Here is a 17,924-nt window from a genome sequence, read left to right as displayed (position 1 = left end):
GTTGCCAGTTGAGGTTTGGTGCCAGTCTTAGGAAAAACTTCTATTTTGGGGAGCTTTTGGGATTTTACAACTGCAGATAAGGGATTATGGATCTTCTACTTTCCCTTCTCCCCGTGGCCTTTTTGTTGCTCCTCAAACATCCCAGGCATGCTTGGGACCTTTTGCCCTTGATGTTTGCTCTTCCTAGAGTAGATTCCACCAGGTATTCACAGTTTATTTACTCACTTTAATTTGAGTCTTCACTCAATTGTAATCTCAGTTTCCAGGCTGAGCTTCCTGTCGTCTTCCCTACTCAAATTTTTTCTCCATAGCTCTTATCACCGATCTGATATGAAATATATTTTACCTTTTTTTCTGTTGTGTTTCTCCCCTAGAATGTGGACTCTGAAGTTTTTGATCTCTTATTTCCTGCTATATCCCCCACGTCTAGAACATGTGATACAGTATAGGTGCCCAGTGAATCGTTTTATGACTGAGTGAATGAAATTTTCCACTTTGTTGTTTTGCTGTGGTTGTTACATACTTGAGCTAGAATTTTAAATTATACTGGTAGCATATATAAGTATGAATTTAAGAAACCCCTTTTGTCCAGTTCTGTCATTTCTTTTTTTTTTTTTTTTTTTTGGTACGCGGGCCTCTCACTGTTGTGGCCTCTGCCATTGCGGAGCACAGGCTCCGGACGCACAGGCTCAGCGGCCATGGCTCACGGGCCCAGCCACTCCGCGGCATGTGGGATCTTCCCGGACCGGGGCACGAACCCGTGTTCCCTGCATTGGCAGGCGGACTCTCAGCCACTGCGCCACCAGGGAAGCCCTCCAGTTCTGTCATTTCTTAAGGAGTTAACTCTTTTATTACTTAAAGAGTTTTTACACTGGAAGAATTAATATACTATGTGTTCTTATTCATTATGTACACCTGGTGGTAAGAGACACTTGTGAGATAGGTTTTGACCTGATAATTTTATAGATAGGCAATATTGATGGAAAACGGATCCATACTTTAGAATAGCTTCTCCTGGGTTAGTTTAACTGCCTTTATGAAGATGTTTCTATTTCTTGTAACAATTTCCTAATTGTACAGTTTATAGGCAAGCAATAAACAGCAAGATGTTTGAGGTTGACATGAAAATTGCTGCAATGCATGTAAGAAGAAAGCAACTCCATCAACTACTGCCTAATCATGTGCTTCAGAAAAAGAAAAAGGTAAATTGAGAAAGTACTTTAAAAAGCATTACTAACATAATGTTTTATGTATCCAGCCTATCAATATTTCAGAATTTAGGCTGAGTTAATAAGTCATATTAGAAATAGATCACAGCATTTTGAAAACCTATTACATGGAGAAATTCCATTATGTGAAACCTTGCTCCTAATCAGGTTTCTTGCACACACTTCCTTCAGACTTCAGATTAGTGGCAATGCTTCATATCCTTAATTTATATATATTTATATTCTCTTTTCAATGTCTCTTATTGGTATCCATTTAATAGCCCACATCAGTATGTAATTTCCTTTCCTTTTAAAGGTAAAGAGAGTTAAATTAGGTAATATGTGGATCAAGTAAGTTGTGTGACTTTTTAAATGAAAATCATTTTAGTTTCATAAGGATTATACACGTATATTATTTAAAAATTAAAAGTTATTGGCTATAAGATCACTGACAGTGGTAACCTCAAGTATGATGTTCTGGTGTTGATGCTTCCTGTTGTATAACTTATTAGCCATGATTTTCTTATTTGGACTTTTAAATTTGAAATTGTATTGAAATTTTAGTGCAGAAATAAATAATAAAAATAATATTTTTACTTTAAGTGGTTTCAAAAGTGGCTTATTCTTTATAACTTTAAAAAATTATTTCTTTTATTTATTTATTTTTGGCTGCATTGGGTCTTTGTTGCTCTGCGTGGGCTTTCTCTAGTTGTGGTGAGCAAGGGCTGCTCTTTGTTGCGGTGCACGGGTTTCTCATTGCTGTGGCTTCTCTTGTTGCAGAGCACGGGCTCTAGGAGCCTGGGCTTCAGGAGTTGTGGCTCACGGGCTCTGGAGTGCAGGCTCAGTAGTTGTGGCGTATGGGCTTAGTTGCTCCGTGGCATGTGGGATCTTCCCGGACCAGGGCTTGAACCTGAAAAAGTGGCTTATTCTTAAAATGGAATACTTAGATCAGTGAAAATACATGAGTTAGAGATACATATATGAATGTATTGGGTTAAAAAGTACAGATAGGGCTTCCCTGGTGGCGAAGTGGTTGAGAGTCCGCCTGCCGTTGCAGGGGACACGGGTTTGTGCCCCAGTCTGGGAAGTTCCCACATGCCGTGGAGTGGCTAGGCCCGTGAGCCATGGCCGCTGAGCCTGCGCGTCCAAAGCCTGTTGCTCCGCAACGGGAGAGGCCACAACAGTGAGAGGCCCGCGTACCGCGAAAAAAAAAAAAAAGTACAGATAAATATATATCATTTGATACTTTTATATAAAGTTTACAATATATCTTTTAAGATAGAATATGAAATACAAGTATGCATTAGAGCATGAAAACTGCTGCATTCTGTGATGATGGTTCATTATCTGGGGCTGGGATTGGGAGGAGAGGAATGAAGTTAATATAACTTCATAATGTTTTGTTTCTTAAAACATAGAATATATTATGATACAAAAGTAGCTAAATCAAGGGCAAGGATTTTGCAGTAGACTACCTGGTTCAGGTTCAGGTTCCATTGCATCCTAGCTGTGAGACTTTGGCAAGTTGTATTACAAATACCATGTTCTTGATTTGCCTTAAAATCACAATTCTGATTTTACCTACCTCGTTATGTATTTTGTGAGGTTAAAATGAGCCAGTGCCTGTAAGAGGTAGTTTAGATGGGTGCCTGGCACACACTAAATGCTCTTTTCTTTGCACTCTTATTAATAGTTTCCTTTTATTAACTGCTATTTGCAAAGCACTGTACCAGTAAAGAAGATGGATATTCTATATTTAATGATACAGTAACCTGTAGCTATTGTCTCTATTATAGAAGAAACAGAGTGATTCAAACATTTGCCCAGGGTCATGTACTATGAGATGTGAATTGGACCTAACTCTGCATGCAAAGAATGTGTGTTTATTTCTCTGTCGTATGTTCTGTCTTTGTTTGTCTTTATTAGAAAGTTTGATAGAATATTTATGATTTTGTGGCATTGAAGTCTCTTGTGCCAAACTTGATATAGACACAGAGGCAAAGCAAAGCAGCTTGAAGGTTATGTGTTCAGACGAACCAGTTAAAACCTTCATGTTCACTGATCATCCCCAACACTGGCTTGTTACTTCACAGGTTATTTTTTGATCACCTGGTCAGGCAGGTAACTATGTGAAATGGAGTATAATTTACTCACTGAACAAATTTTTTGTCTGGTGGGGAGAGAGAGTGGTAGCTTTTTGCATAGGAAAGATGCTTATTTTACAATATTAAGAAAACTGGTTTTACAGCTGACTTCATAGACGAAAGGCATTCCTTTCTCTCCTCTCCCTTCTCCCAAATCTCATCTTCCCCATTTGATTAATATTGATTTATGTACACAGGTGGTGTCTCTGTAGTGCTAACTCAAAGATTTAGATTATCTTGTCATTTGGGGAATTGGAGTGTGGGTGTATACATGCACGCACACACACACACACACACACACATATGGGGTATGGGTTTTTATTAATAATGCAAATTATTTCCATTAAAATGTTTTTGTAGGTAAGCGAACACTTGAAACTAAAAGTGTTCTGAAAAAAAAAAGCTGAAGAGATCAATTTGATGTTATAATAGCATTGATTGCAAAAACAGAAACTTTGGTCAATTTAGAAATCAACTTTTATCCCATAGCACCATTTATAGTTTTTTAGCTTTTGGTTTTTCCTGCACCATGTAGCTGTTTTTGAGTGCTTTGATTTTTAAGAAGCAGGACCAACATTAGGATTTATATGTGGTCATGAAGTTTAGTTTTCAGAAAATTAGTTTTGCTTTTATTCTAACAGGATAGTTAACACTATTAAATGTACCATGTTAAAATCCTAAGTTGCAGATAGAGCACTGGAAATCTCTTGCTTTTGAGAGACTCATACAAATAGCTAGGAGTGGCACTAAATTGTACCTACGTGATAGTTTTTTTAGAAATTATACATTTTTATCTTCATTGTAAAACAATTTGAAATCTATAAACAAAAAGTTACTTCTAATCCGACTGGCCAGAGGTACTCATTGTTACTATCGTGTTTTACCATTGACTTTTTTTCTAATATATATGTGAGTGTGTGTATGTATTAATAGTCCTCTGATTTAAGATACATGTGTTTTCATATTAAAGTGCTTTTTAATTTGCAGTGTATTTTACATTCAGTGTGCAGGTTTATTATAGCATTTTTTTCTCGCTTTTTCTCCCACTGAAGAACTGTAGTTAAGTTGAGCATCCTTAGAAGTCAGGAAGTATGTGTGTCCCAGCTCTTCACCTTTTATAGTCAGCATGACACTTCTGATTATCATAAACATATTGATTTGTGCTCTTTAGTAGAAATCATTTATCAGTTAAGTAAAAGATGTTTATGTTTTAAAAGGTCTAGATAAAATAAAGGTATATTTGATTAAATATTTTATTAATTGCAGCATTCAACAGAAGGTGTCAGGTTGACACCTCTGAATGACAGCAGCCTCGACTTGTCTATGGACAGTGATAACAGCATGTCTGTGCCTTCACCTACCAGTGCTATGAAGACCAGTCCATTGAACAGTTCTGGCAGCTCTCAGGGGTAAGGAAAAAGGGAAAGGAAGTGGAGTGACTGTTTAAATAACCCCTCCAGTTTCATATGTTGAAATACCTACTGCCTGTGGTGAACTGTATGGTGTGCTAAGGAGAACCAGACAAGAGGGACAGGATCACGTTTCTGTCCTGGAGATGCTTATTACCTGTGTAGCAGGGGGAAAATATCTATGAAAAATATTAGGGGTCTTCTAAAGAAGGTGAGATTTATGTGGGCTGGTTTTAGTGGAAATTTCTTTTGAAGAATTAAGTGTCTTTTCAGGAACATTTAAAGCAGCTAAACATTTTTATTTCAAAAGAAAAACATGGCCTGTGTTGGCAAAAATTAAAACACAAAAAGCCATATTTAACTTCCATAAATCCTTATAGTGTTATCATTGCAGATTTATTTTTTAATGGATATACTACTGTATTTTCAAAGGGAGCTGTTTATTATAGATTCTGGTGGTACTGCTGTTATTTTAAATTGTGACGGTTATGCCCATCCCTTTGTTCAATGAGTTGACACTTAAACCATGAACACTTTTATGAATGCATGTTATATTTTAATGTTTTGAAAAAAGCAGTTTTAAAAATTGGATTGTTAAAGTATAACCAATGGCAAAGATGAAGGTTGGGATGAATCTTTGGATTCGTATGAAATAGAACATGCCGAGGTGCAGTAGATGATGAATTTAGTTTTATTCTCTTGGACTTTGAATGTGTGATATGTTTTTAGACCAGTCATATGTAACCCGAAGACTTTAGGCATCAACGTGGCCCCTAAATCTTGTAGTTTTAAAACAATTCTTCATTTGTACAGCATTAGCTTCCAGATTTTTATTTTTAATGGTTTCATCATCTTTTTTTTGAGTGAAGCAAAAATTTTAACAAGAATTTTGGGAGTTATATAAAAGCCTTTCTGTACTTTTGAGTTTGTGCACATGAATGTAAAATAGATGTGTATTTGCTCAACAAATACTGAGTATTTATTATGTACTAGCCGCTTTGCTATTTCAGGTTTTCTCCTGAATCTGTGGTTGTTCTTTGACCAGTTCTTCTTTTCTGTTTAATCGTTAGATGTTTGTGCCTTTCGGGGCTTTCTCGTTAGTCCTTTATGCCTTCTTTGTATTATTGGGGGTGTGGCATCACCCACTCTCTTGACCTCATTTACTTCCATATACCAGTGAGCTCCAAAGCTCTGTGGAGCTTTGTGAATGTCATGTATGCACCAAAAATCTAAGTCCTCTAGCTTTGCCCACCTTTTCATGGCATCATCATTCAACAGTTGGGAGTTGAATAAGCTGTAGTTGAAGGAGACTGAATAACCACAGAGGACTTTTCGCTTTTTTCTTTCAGGAGATAATAAAAATGAGATTATTTAAACGCTAATGTATAGGATTTATTTGAGACAGAAAAGTTGAATGGATAGGACAGTGAAGGAGGGGTGATTTGAGTTTCCTGAGATGACAGGAGTGAGTGGGATCCAGAACATTGAAGGAGGGATTGGGTTTTGAGATCCTTTGTTGTTTATATGGGCCACTGGATGGGCTTTTAGGGTTTCATGAACCTTTACGTTTTGTATGCAGAAACTTATTTCTAATTCTCAGACCATTTTCTTCTTTACAGATTTTGATCGTATTTTCTTATACCCCAAATCATTTAAGTCAGTTACCCCAAGTCAAATAAGAACAGATTTTTTTTAGCTGTTCTGTCAAATACGTTAGTCACTAGCCACATGCGGCAGTTTAAACTTAATTAATATTAAATGAAATTAAACATTCCATTTCCCACTAGTTCTGTTTCAAGTGTAGAGTAGCTACATCGATATAGTGGCCACGATATTGGGTAGCGTAGGTACATAGGTCATAGTTATAGGAAGTTCTGTTGACTAGCACTGCTTTAGAATGTTTCTGTGTTTTTGATTGTTGATTATATTTTATGAAATAAAGTTAGTTACTGATGTATATATACGTATGAGAAGTAAAACTAAAGAATCATTTACTTTAGAGAATAACTTCTGCACATACTACATTTTATTATTGAATTTTATACATCTCTCTTTGCTTTTTTCACTTTTTAATTTTTTCCCCGTTTTTAGCAGAAACAGTCCTGCTCCAGCTGTAACAGCAGCATCTGTGACCAACATACAGGCTACTGAAGTTTCTGTGCCACAAGTAAATTCCAGTGAAAGCTCAGGGGGTAAGGAGATTGACAGATTTGAAAATACTTGCATTATATTTGGTTTTCGCCTTCATTTTGAAAGATGGCTTCGTTAGTTAAGTAGCTTGAATTCAGTTTTTTAATACCATTTTATTATTTACCTGTAAACTTATGAATAAAATAAAAAAGCTTTACTTGTAACTTGATGTTGATATGATTTAACTTTTATGTATTTATGTACTTACTACTTAGGTACATCGAGTGAAAGCATTCCTCAAACTGCCACACAACCAGCCATTTCGTCACCACCAAAGCCTACGGTCTCCAGAGTTGTTTCTTCAACACGTCTGGTAAACCCACCACCAAGACCTTCAGGAAATGCAGCAACAAAGACACCTAATCCTATAGTAGGAGTCAAGAGGACATCCTCACCTCATAAAGAGGAGAGTCCCAAGAAAACCAAAACAGAAGAGGTATCTATATGTTAGTTAGCCATGGGAATACCACCTTACCTGTTTTAAAATCCAGTGGAAGAAAACCTTTGTGAGCCCAAGTTGAGAGGCAGCATGGAGGAAAGCTTTTAGATTATTTTTAGGTAGTGCTTTAGTGCCAGAGTTCTTTTCACCCTTTTCTACTCTTTTCAGTGTCTAACTCTTTCATAAAGCTGTGTTTCTTGTTTAAATTTCTGTAGCATGTCTAGGCTGTAACACAACTTAGCATGGATTTACATCTCATCTTAATTTATTATTCTCTCATAATTGTATGTTTCATGTGTACCAATTCTTTGGTGGCCCCTTTGGACACAGTTTTCTGCTTCTTTGATCCAGGTGGAGTTTTGGAGCCTCTACACTGTACTTGATATTACGGGGTCACTGAATATGAGAGGTTCTCAGGGAATTCTTATTGAATGACTGACCATAAGCTGCGAAGTCAGATTAGTTTTGGTACCTTGAATGATTGTGTCCTCCAGCCCTTCAGGAAATTTTCTAACAATACTTCCACTTTTTATAGTAGCTGGTTTACCTTGTCAAAGTCTCAGATAGTTTTAGGAAAACCATTAAAAGTGTACACTGATTTTGATGTTTGTGTTAAAATAGAAGTAGCCTTATAACACACTTTCATTGTTCCCTGGAGTCACTCTCATTGTGTTTTTCTATTAATTAAACTTTCACCATTGTCCAAGAGATGATAGCCCAAAAAACACCAATTTTGTTGTGATTTTTGGTTGATAATTTTTTATTTAGGAATTTGTGCATTACATGAAGGTTTCTTTAGTATGGTGGAAAAAACTAGGTATCTTATGCAGTGTTTTGATTTTTAATAGTGAAAGATTATTGTCTTTATAAGTATTACTCCTAGCTTATTCTGAATCCTTTTGTTTTACATTTTTGGAAACAGTCACTGTTAACTACACATGAATAATTTAATGAATTTTGTCACTCTGATGATGCTAAATGCAAATGAAAAATGGGCATAGTATATCATATCTTACACCGTGTATTCTGAAATACATTTGTCTCTGTAATTATCTCTTAAGGCAGTGATTTTCAACCACAGTTGTACATCAGAATTAGTTTTTCAGGGTTTGTTGTTTTGTTTTTCTTTTGTTTTTGTTTTTGCTTTTTGTTTTTTGCGGTACACGGGCCTCTCACTGTTGTGGCCTCTCCCGTTGCGGAGCACAGGCTCCGGACGCGCAGGCCCAGCGGCCATGGCTCACGGGCCCAGCCGCTCCGCGGCATGTGAGATCTTCCCTGACCGGGGCACGAACCCGTGTCCCCTGCATTGGCAGGTGGATTCTCAACCACTGCACCACCAGGGAAGCCCTTGTTTTTGTTTTATAAAATACAGATTTTAGGGCCTCCTCCAGATACACTGAATCAGACTCTCCAGGCCTAGTAATCTTTTATTAAAAGCCCCCATTCTACATGATTGTGTTGTACAGCAACCTAAGAATGTAGTTTTGGTGTAATGCCACTTTCTGTTTATTGATATTTGTTGGGAGTTGTCAGAGCATTTCAGAATTCACGTTTCTTTTTGCCTTAGTAAGGTATATGTAAGCATAACTCTAGATACCTGTCATTCTGTTTCCTTAATGTTAATGGCTTCATTCCTTACCCTGTGAGAGTTCCAAAATATATATCAGTACAATGCTTATAATTTCGTTAGCACTTACCTTGGTAGAAAACACTCATGTTTCATGTCTAGTTTAGAGAGGCAATAGGAATATAGGATTTTTTAATTTAGTACAGAAAAATTTAAATATACACAAGAGAATCATTTCATGTACCCATGTACCCATCATGCAATTTCAGGTGTAGTGAATTCAGCCACTATACCCTTAATTATTTTTCCTTTCCATTTTCCCTGTACTTGCATTATTTAGATGCAAAATCCAGACTTCAGTCATATCATTTCCTTAGTATTTTTAAAATCGTGTATCTAAAAGATAATAATTACAAAGAGAAAAGAATAAACAAAGTAAACCCACCTAAAAAAGTGAACAATTCATTAATATCAAATATCTAGTCAGGGCTCAAATGTCCCTGATTATGTCATTGCTTTTTTTTTTTTAATAGTTTTTATTTGTTCAAATCTGTAAGTAAATTAAGATCCTTGATTCATGTTTCTTAAGTATCTTTAAAAATATAGGTTCATCACTCCCCGCCCCCTGCCCCCAGCAATCTTCTGTGCTATGTATTTTCTCACAGTTTGAGTCCTGCTTATGGCAGCTCCATGGTTGACTAACAAAAATAGCATTTTAAGATATGTAAGGGATCTTAGGACTTTAGGTTATCTCATAGACTAATCTCGTTTCCCAGAAGAACTGGAGATTCAATAGCTTTCCTGTTTACAAAGCTAATTAAAGTCAGAGCCAGGATTAGAACCCAGGCCTAAATCTCATGGTGCTAAAGCTGAAGAAGATACTACAAATATTCTGATTTTGAAGGTCTCCTACTGGGTCGTTCATTCTCCGTTAATGAGTATTTGGTATTAGAGATTCTAGTAAACCAGAAAGAAACACTGGTCCTACTCAATTAATAATATACTAACATGTATACAGATAGGAGAGTTTCAGGTATTGTCAACTACTTTAGTTCTACTTAATTTTTATCACATACTAAAGCTTTTCAAATACATATAGATGGTAGAAATGTAAAATAAAAATAGAAAAAAAGTTTGCCTTGTCACCTGAGTTATATGGCTAAATGATGTTATATGTATATATATATATTTAAAGTTATGGAATATTTCAAACATGTACAAAATTGTAATGAACAAGTTATATTTACATCACTTAGCTTTAATGGTTAACAACTCAAGGCCAGTCTTCTTTCATCTGTAAATCTATTCCCTTTCCCATTGTTATGAAGCAAATCCCAGGCATGTCATTTCAGCCATAAATATTTCAAAAACACATCTACAGTATATTATCACCATATATATTTGTGTGTGATATATATATCGGTACCTATACTGATCGGTGTATGTATACACCGATCAGTATAGGTACCGATACTAATAATGATTGCATAGTGTCACATATCCAGTCGGTACTGAAATTTGCCCAGTTGTAACTTACGTTACTATTTTTTAAGTTTGTATATTTGCAGGATACAAATAAAGTTCTTATGGGAATTGGTTGATATTGGTGTTAAATCTTTTCTACTCTGTAGGTTAGCCGTGGTTTCTATGTCTTGTTTTAAAGCCACATTTAAAATTAAATTTTAGTTCTACCTAGTAAAGAGAGCAGAGAAATTAGTGCCGAAATTGTTTTTCTTAAGAAAGTGATGTTTATTGCAAGTCACTGCAGGAATGGGAAAGTATAACCATTTTTGGTTTCCCATTTTCCCTCTTTACCAAAAAAATACGTTGTTTGTTTTAAACAGCATTATAATAAATCAAAAAAATAAGACCTGAGGAGAACATTTTTCAGACCTCCTTCAGGATGTTAATAAGACATACTAAGCCAGGGGGATTCTATGGTTAAGTTTAGGAAAGTTAAAAGATTCTTTCTAGAACTTCTCAGAACCTTTTATGTGCTAATGTGTGTGAATCTCCCAGAAAGGGGGTGATAGTATTCCAAGTTCCTAAGTTGTTTGATTAAGGAACTCTTTTTTTTCTCTTCCTTACAAAAAATATTTTATGAACTTAGTGGTTTGGGGAATATACTTCAGGTGGTGATGATCAACAATAACAGTTTTCCTCGTGTTCTTTTTTAAAATTTTGGTAGAAACTGAAGCCAAATTGGTTAAGATGAAAAAAAAAATTTAAGTGAACCAGTAACCTATTTTAAGGACATACTTGATCGATCTTACAGGTTAATTATTTTTATACTTTAAAAAATTTTATAAATTAAAGCATTGATTGGCAAATAATCTAAATTTTCATTTTAGAGAATAAAGCTTTTTTTTTTAAAAACAGGATGAAACAAGTGAAGATGCTAACTGTCTTGCTTTGAGTGGACATGATAAAACAGAAACAAAGGTATACTAATTTAGCCTTGGAATACATACACAATTAAGAGTACAGAGATGTGATAGAAATGTCTATAACATTGCACTGTATTTCGTTCTATAGGTTTTAGGTTTTCAGTATTGTTTTTAGAGAAGTGTTTGTCCCTTTTTAGTGTTAATTTGTAGCACTGAAATTTAATTCCTCAAGTGTATGAGGTCCTACTAGATGCGAGGTTATCTGGTGGATACCAAATGGAATAGAGTGATGAATGAGATGTTCCTGTTTTCAATGGAACTTATATTTAAGTAGAGAAGATAAGGGGTAGAAGTGGTTAATTACGTTATCAGAGAAAAAGTAATTGAGGATGGTAGGGGTGGTGAGAGGCAAGACTGCAGAATTAGTAAAGGCTTCATAGAAGGAAGACATAGGATTTGGGGTAGTCCTTGAAGGATACAGAGGATTTGGGGTAGGACAGGATGAGAAGTTCATCTCACTATTGGGGTAAGAGTGTGGTATGTTTAGAGAACCAGTTTTTGGCACACAGTTCTGGCTAGAAGCTGTGGCGCAAGGGGCTTGAATCAAGGTAAATGGGGTAGGAAAGATTGGTTTAGCCAACGTATTAGACTTTGAACGTCATTTTTTCAGAAACTGAAATGTACTGAAGACTTCTAACTTTTTTGTCCTTGTTGTAGAAAAACTGGAAATCTTCCTCCTTTCCCCAAATTATCCTGATTTCCATGATAGATATTTTAGCAAGTATTCTTTTGGTGTCTTTATAGATTTTGTGTGTGCATATATATACCAGTGCGTTTTGCTTTCAAATCTTTATTCACTCTGTAAACCAAGAAAAATTGTTCATGCCATTGAATAATCGACAAATATTACTAATAGCTGCATGGAATGCTGTCTTAAGGCTGTTACCATATTTTATTCAACCAGTTCCCTATTGTTAGCAGTTGTTTCTGTTAAAAAAGGAAGTTGCCTTTTTCTACTGTAATGTTGGCTGTAGCTAAATACCTGCCATCCATTTATGTTTATTTTATTAGGATAAATTAATGAAAGAGGAATTACTGGGACAAATAGATGCTTTTAAAACTTAATATGTATTGCTAAGTTGTGCTTCAGAGAGACTGCAGTCTTCCATTTCTAGTACACTGTTTACCCTTTTCAATTTCATAGGAGAAATTTGGTATTTCATTGTATTATTATTATATAGTTTTATAGAAATTCAAATTTTTGTATGTTTATTTTCATTTGTGTGTGTGTGTATATGTATTATTTTGGGGCACTGCTTTAAAAAAGGTTAGAGCAGTGGAATGACAACAGTTCACCCTGTATTTTCTGATGATTCTTAGAGTAGAATCAGTGCATTGGTTATTGAGAAGGGCAAGAGAAACCAAAAGGAAGGAGGAATGTTTTAGAGACATTTTCTACTTTTAATTAAAGGCCTGGGAGCCGTTTTTGTGCTTCTGGGTAGTTTCATTTAATAATACTGAATGAGTTTTATTTTTTTCACATAGCTAAAGCTGAGCTTGGGTTTATATTCTGTTAATTATTGTCTGGGCAACGTTTTATAATATGCATGTACGTGTCTTTAATTAGTGCTTGTTTACAATGTCCAAGTTGGAGTTGGTTGGAAGAGTCATGAGATATTTTGACCATGCCTTATAAGGTTTAAGTAGGCAGATAGACATTTATGTGTATCTGAAATGGTTAAGTAACCTACAAGGCTTTTTTTGATGATTAACCCTTTGATGATGATAGATGATTTTGTAATGTAGTCACATCTTTCTCTTGATCCCTCCTGTCTTCTAATTTGTCTTTTTTATTAGCCACCAAACCCAGTTATGTTCTTTTATCCTTTTTTAAGTCTCTTTCCTCCCCCGTCCTCTTTGTCTCACAGGAACAACTTGATACAGAGACAAGTACAACTCAATCAGAAACCATTCAGACAGCGGCTTCCCTGTTGGCCTCTCAGGTACTAAGTGCAAAAAGCAAGGAGAATTTTATAAATGTTGTTAAGATTAGTGTTGTATAATGAATTAAAATGAGCATATCCAGAAGTTGAATAAAGTTATCTTTGTGAAAGTAATTGCCAGCCTGCAGATGTATTTATTGTATTCAGAGGTAGAGCACTGGATATGATGGGACCGTTCTTCCGCACTGTCAGGATGCTAACTCCTCCCCTTACATGCTGTTTGATATTGCAGATCATTTAAATTGTCACTGCACAATGTGTAGTCTTCACGTAGAGGTTTTGTTCATAGGTCAGAGAGTGAAATTTAAGTTAGAACTTAAAACCATTCTTCATGGATTTTTAAAAAAATACCTTTTAATTTTCAAAATGTGCTTCTGCCTCACTTTTCACCTCCGATTTTCAATTATTAATTTAGTGTAATCCATAGTTCTTTAAAATTATTTTTTCATTTGTCCTAGAAATTCTACTTGTGACAGTCCCTTGCATACAGTAGGCACCTGGACTCTTTTCATTGATTAGTGAACCTTCATTTTGTTCGTGAAATAATTGTTTTCTTCTTGAATCCTTTCAAATTAAATACACTCCAAAGTCTAGGTCAAACTCTGACATAAAGGAAATATTTTCTTTAAGTAGACATTAGACTGGTTACAAAATAACTGCGATGACAACTGCCGCCCAGTGATGCTGCTGAACTGATGATACAGTGATGCTGTGCTGCTTTGTGGTTCAGAGTTATTTTAATGTGATCATTTTACAACATGTTTTTGCTGGCTGTTAACATTCATAGTCCCTAGTGATATAAATATTATGACTACTTTCTGAAATGTCTTTTATTTTCATAGCCTTTACCAAATAAAAATTTTGTGGGGTGGAGTAACTCCCAACAACATTAGGAAGTGTTGTGCTTGATACTGATACATGGACAAACTTGTTTGTCAAACTTAAGTTCTGTGGTTATAATTGCATGCCTTTTGGTTTGCCACATTAATCTCTAGGGAACTATTTTCATAGTTTGTCTTATTGACTTCATCACTATCATGATTCGTACCTGTGGGTGTTTGCCTTTTAGATATTTTTATAAGGAATTAGAATTTTCTTTCTAATGAAAAGATCCCTAGAGCCATTGAGAGAAAAATCACCCAGTTATATAATATAAAAGGAATGATTATATTGATTTTAAAAGTTTTTAAAAAATGCATCCCTATATTTGGTGATATAAGGGTCATATTTATTTCTGGGGAGGTGATTATAATATTGTGACTGTGTCTAACAGTGAATCCTTGTTTTGAGATAAACTTGAAATATTTACAGATGAAATGATAGGATCTCTGGGATTTGCTTCAGAATAATCTGGGAGTGAAGGTGTGAGGACTGTGGATTGGCTTTGATTTGACAGTTGATGAAGTTGGATAATGAATACATAGATGTTCGTTATATAATGCTCTTATTTTTGTGTATGTTTGGAATTTTCCATAATAAAACACTTAAAAATGCCATCTCTATGTTTTTGGATGTTAAAGAAGGCTTTGTGATTTAATTGTTTTTAACATAATAAAACCTCCCTAAACTTTGAATAATCAAATGATTGCTCAGTTGTGTAGATTTAATTTTTAATTTACAGGGTCAGAAAATAATACATTCCCTACTGTTAACTGCTACTGCTGCTCCTGTGTGTAAGGTGAACTTTAAGTATTCTCCCACATCGGGGTGCTCCGATGCCAGTTAATATTACAGCTGTTAGTGTTATTACAAGTAAACGTAACTTAACATGAACTTAATAAGTATATTATAGGTGGTTGTTGGAGGAGTGTGTTTATTAAAGCTGTATTTGAAATTAGTTTTTGTATATTGCTAAAATATTACTAAAATATTGCTACTTACTTGAAAATTTCTACAAGTGTTAGAACAAACAATTTCATAGTAATAGGCATGTTTATTTACACTCCATTTTGAAAACATTTTGGAGTGTTTTTCTTTAAATTTTTAATAGTTATGTTAAGGTCCTATCTATTTCTTAGGAAGTAAAGCAGTGGGAAGTAAATCTCATTGTTAAGTTATAGTACTTTGAACAATGTTGTGTTCTTTGCTTTTATTCTCAGAAAACATCCAGTACAGACCTTTCTGATATCCCTGCTCTCCCTGCAAATCCTATTCCTGTTATCAAGAATTCAATAAAACTGAGATTGAATCGGTAAAAACAACCTCAGGGGTCCATAAACAATATCTGCCAACTCAACCTGTTGTCTTCAAATGCTAAGAAAGGAGAATGGAGGGTACAAGACTAGACACGACTGAAAATGGATTTAGGTTTTTTTTGTGACCTCCCTTACTGGGCTAATCAGCACTTGATCGGAAGTCCAGGTTAGTATGTGAAGCCAGGAGTACTATTATTATTGTGTTAGCAACAGTTACATTAACTATTTCAAAAAATTACTGCCTTTAAAAAAAAAAAAAAACCTCAAGCTATATTTGTATTCATAATTGACATCTGGACTGGGTTTATGTTTGCTGCATTGTTTGGAAAATTTGCAATACAAACTGGCATAAGAATTCCTTATTGTGATGATGCACTTTTATGTATTTTTTTTTATTAGAAAGTAGAACTAATTTTAGATTTTTAGCTTGATGGATTTTCACTTTTTCCTGAAGAATTTCCTTTACCATTAGTCTTCAAATTGGATGCCACTGTGCAGTGGTGTACTGTTATACTTCAGAGAAAGGATAAGAGTACATCTATGAGGTAGCTGTAACCTTTAAAAATGAAATGTCGACTCTAGGGTATATATTTGACATTGAAAGAATAATTAGGAGATACTTCGTTTTGATGGGGGTCATGATTAAGAAATGCTATATTGGTTTTATTTATAGAATTGTTTAGAGTGCATACAAATCAGCGATCAGCCAACGAATATTTTTCTTTGAGCTTGTTAAAGCTCCGTATTCTTTTGCCTTCAGTATCTTGTCTTTGAAACAAAGGTTTCGCTCCCTCCCCATTCTTTTTCTTTTCCCCTTTCTGCTTGTATGTATAAGGTAGGACTTCTTTCATAAAAAACAAAATGCCAGTATTTTCTTAAGCCATGGTGTGAAACCAGTGACCCTGTGGCCACATGGCACAGAACACTAAATTTTGGTCCCATGGCTGAAATTTTAGGGTGACTAAAAATAATGCCTGTGAAACATGATATCTATCTTGGACGGCCATTTGATCTCTAAATATGAGGAATTTTGTACACTCCACAGAACTCCTGACTATAGTAAAGTTGATTTTCAATTTTAAACATGTGGGCAAAAAGGCATTTTCTCCAAGAATTTTAAACAAATTTTTATTTTTAAATGGTTGACCAAAATTTGTCAGTAAATTTTACATGTAGAAACATTTAAAAATCATTTCTAGCAAGCACTTGACATCTAGTCAGCTCTCTACTCCTTTTTTCGTTTTGTTTTATCCTATCAATAAATAATTCCACATAATTAAGCAGCAGAGCATTCATCTTTACAGGATATGAGGGATGCCAGATGTTGATAAGCTTAGTTATTCTTTCTTAATCTGGACAAAGCAAACCTAACAGATTTTTCTGATGAGCATGTTTTATGAATCCTCCATTGTGCTCCATTCTATCACACGTGCATTTTTCATGTTAAACTGCAATTACTTAAACTCTTCCCCTATCCTTCTAAATTAATTTTCCGAAGTTGGAGTGTAGTCTTTTCCCCCTTAGGCTATGCATTAATTGAGGCTTTCTTTTCACCATACTTTGTAATGTCTAGTATACAGTATTTCTACTTCCCACATCTTTGCTGTGCACAGTCACCTTGCCCTTCCTCCTACCACCGAAGAAGAAAAGATGGTCAGACTAACAGGTGAAGTCTACAAGGTGTCTGTGTGTTCTGTGTAGCTTCAGAGTTAGATTGAAATTGCCAGGCACGGATTTAGTCTTGTCATTTTGTTTACACATTGGGGAAAAAGAATTCAGTTTATTAAATGTTTCATGTAACTGAACCCAAGTTTTGCCAAGCTGGGAACTTGGACCTTTTCTGTGTAGTGACTTTTTAATTCTAGTTTTCATAACTTGGAGATCAGACTGTTGCTTTCGCATGATGTACGTAGTGTCTCATGACTGGAGTTTGCTTTGTTTTATAGTATCTGTACTCCTTGTATTTTTCAAGAGCTATTTTGTAAACAGATGATGTATTTCTCCATTGAAAACACAATAAAAAAAAAAAAACAGCACAATCCCACAGTTGGCTGGTTTCTTTTGACTGTTTTTGGTTTTTTCAGTGATATTATTATTTCTACTTGTAAGTTATAGCTCTAAGCGAAGATTTGCGAAAGAATTTACTTTGGTTACATTTAGAAAAGATCTATATCTGGTTAATTGTGCCGTTAGCAGCAGCCTAGTGTTAATTGATATCTCACATAATCAGGTATTTGTTTTTCATATAATTGATCATTAGGGAGGAAAACATGAATGTAGTACTTAATAATTAACTTTTAACTGACCCACTCTTCAAAATATTTATTCTGTTTATATAGACACTGTATCTTTTCTTTGTATTTATTCCATGCATGTAGACAG

General features: G+C 35.1%; 1 protein-coding gene across 3 annotated transcripts in view; it reads left to right on the top strand.

Annotated features, from left to right (window-relative positions):
- PAPOLA (poly(A) polymerase alpha) overlaps positions 1 to 17,612 on the top strand; it is a 57,463-nt gene extending 39,851 nt beyond the window's left edge. For 2 of the 3 annotated variants that reach the window (XM_060003955.1, XM_060003954.1), the window contains exons 16-22: positions 1,081 to 1,202; positions 4,619 to 4,761; positions 6,853 to 6,953; positions 7,167 to 7,387; positions 11,337 to 11,399; positions 13,273 to 13,347; positions 15,447 to 17,612. In XM_060003955.1, the coding sequence (XP_059859938.1) occupies positions 1,081 to 1,202; positions 4,619 to 4,761; positions 6,853 to 6,953; positions 7,167 to 7,387; positions 11,337 to 11,399; positions 13,273 to 13,347; positions 15,447 to 15,542 (821 nt within the window). In that variant the 3' untranslated portion in view covers positions 15,543 to 17,612. The remainder of the gene's footprint in view (positions 1 to 1,080; positions 1,203 to 4,618; positions 4,762 to 6,852; positions 6,954 to 7,166; positions 7,388 to 11,336; positions 11,400 to 13,272; positions 13,348 to 15,446) is intronic. The other variant, XM_060003956.1, reaches the window with a different exon arrangement.
- The last annotated feature ends 312 nt before the right edge of the window (positions 17,613 to 17,924 follow it).

Source organism: Delphinus delphis, chromosome 2, assembly GCF_949987515.2.
Source record: "Delphinus delphis chromosome 2, mDelDel1.2, whole genome shotgun sequence".
NCBI classification, from domain to species: domain Eukaryota; kingdom Metazoa; phylum Chordata; class Mammalia; order Artiodactyla; family Delphinidae; genus Delphinus; species Delphinus delphis.
Note: the sequence above shows the minus strand (reverse complement) of the source record. Positions and strands in the feature narration are given on the sequence as shown.